General features: G+C 53.3%; 1 protein-coding gene across 1 annotated transcript; it reads left to right on the forward strand.

Moving 5' to 3' along the window:
- The first annotated feature begins 237 nt into the window (after positions 1-237).
- LOC144701878 (uncharacterized) lies at positions 238-1,044 on the forward strand. Its single transcript, XM_078573678.1, has one exon. It carries the CDS (start codon positions 238-240, stop codon positions 1,042-1,044), a length of 807 nt encoding a protein of 268 aa, XP_078429804.1.
- Positions 1,045-1,677: the final 633 nt, after the last annotated feature.

The following is a 1,677-nucleotide window of genomic DNA, read 5'->3' on the forward strand; positions in this document are numbered from 1 at the left end:
ATTTTTTCCAGTCTTCCTCCAAACGTGCCAAGCGCACGAAGTCAGGATCGTGGGATTCTGATTTGTCTATTTAAGTGATAGCCTGAACACAGAACAAGTCAATTTTGTTTTTTTTTCTTTTCCATTGGTCTGCGACCCTCCTCAGGCGAGGGAGAAATTTGAGAAAGGAGAGAGATCCTCTGCTGAAGGCCAACATTTGGTATCAGAGCTTCCAGGTTGCCAATCTCAAATCCTCTCATGGAGAAGATATCGTTGATCCCGTCGGCAAGCAGTAGCAACAGTGGTGGCGGAAGCATGAGCTCGTATCAGTACCCGCAACTCTCGGCGTCACACTACACCAGTTGGGCGATACGGGTCCAAGCGATTATGGAGGACCAGGGCGTCTGGACAGAAGTCCAACCGGCACCAGATGCTGCCGTCGACATCAAGCTGGACAGGAAGGCGAAGGTGCACCTACTCCAAGCACTTCCGGAGGACATTCTGATGCAGGTGGCACAGAAGAGGACGTCGAAGGAAATCTGGGAGGCTCTGAGCACGAGGTTCGTGGGAGCCGATCGCGTCAAGAATGCACGACTGCGAGCATTGAAGAGCGACTTCGACGCCATGCGGATGATCGATGGCGAATCTCTTGATGATTATGCAGGGAGGCTGTCGACGATGTCGGTCAGATACACCAACGTTGGAGGAACGTTGGACGACACGGCTCTGGTGAAAAAGCTCTTAGACACCGTGCCTGATCGATATCTGCCTGTCATCGCCGGCATCGAGCAATTCTGCGACATCGACATGATGTTGTTTGAGGAAGCATTGTCCCGGTTGAAGGCGTTCGATGAACGCACACGCCTACGCCAAGCCGGTGGTGGTGTTAATGTCGGTGGACAGCTTCTCTTCACTCAGGCCGAGTGGGAGGCGTGGCAGAAGAAAAATGGAGGTGACTCATCATCAAGCCAGAAGGGCAAAGCATCCGCAGGAGGCGAGAACCGTGGTCGAGACGGCCGTGGTCGTAGCCAGGGTCACGGCAGAGGTGTCTGTGGAGAGCAGTAGAATGCTCAAGGCTCAGGTGGCTCTGGAGGTGGTGCACGTGACAAGAGTCAAATACGCTGTTTTAATTGCAGCAAAATGGGACACTACTCCACGCAGTGCAAAGCCCCCAAGAAGACGGAGGAAGTCCACCTCACGCAGACCGGAGACATCGAACCGGCACTACTCCTTGCAGTGTTAGAGGAGATGGAGCAGGTAGTGGTGTTGCTGAACGAGGAGAAGATGCCACCAGAGCTGCACCAGGCCGACTGCAGCACATTGCCGACATCTAGTTGGTTCCTCGACAATGGTGCAAGCAACCACATGACGGGGGATAGGAACAAGTTCCGGGAGCTCGACGAGGCCGTCACGGGGAAGGTGAGATTTGGAGATGACCGATCGGTGGAGATCAAGGGGAAGGGATCCATACTCTTCGCTTGCAAGAATGGAGACCAATGGCTACTTGAGGAGGTATACTACATTCCCAGCTTGTGCAGCAATATGGTCAGTCTTGGCCAACTCACCGAAGCAGGCCACAAGGAGATCATGGACGAAGATCAAATTGAAGTCTATGGGAAAAATCCGATGCGGTTGATTATGAAGGTGAGGCGCACTCCAAACCGGCTCTATAGGATTGAGCTCACCTTGGCATACCCA

This window comes from Wolffia australiana, chromosome 4 (assembly GCF_029677425.1).
Source record: "Wolffia australiana isolate 7733 chromosome 4, ASM2967742v1".
Taxonomy (NCBI): Eukaryota; Viridiplantae; Streptophyta; class Magnoliopsida; order Alismatales; family Araceae; genus Wolffia; species Wolffia australiana.

What these genes read in the sequence shown, in the direction of transcription:
- LOC144701878 (XM_078573678.1), top strand. Translation starts at nt 238, where the DNA reads ATGGAGAAGATATCGTTGATCCCGTCGGCAAGCAGTAGCAACAGTGGT.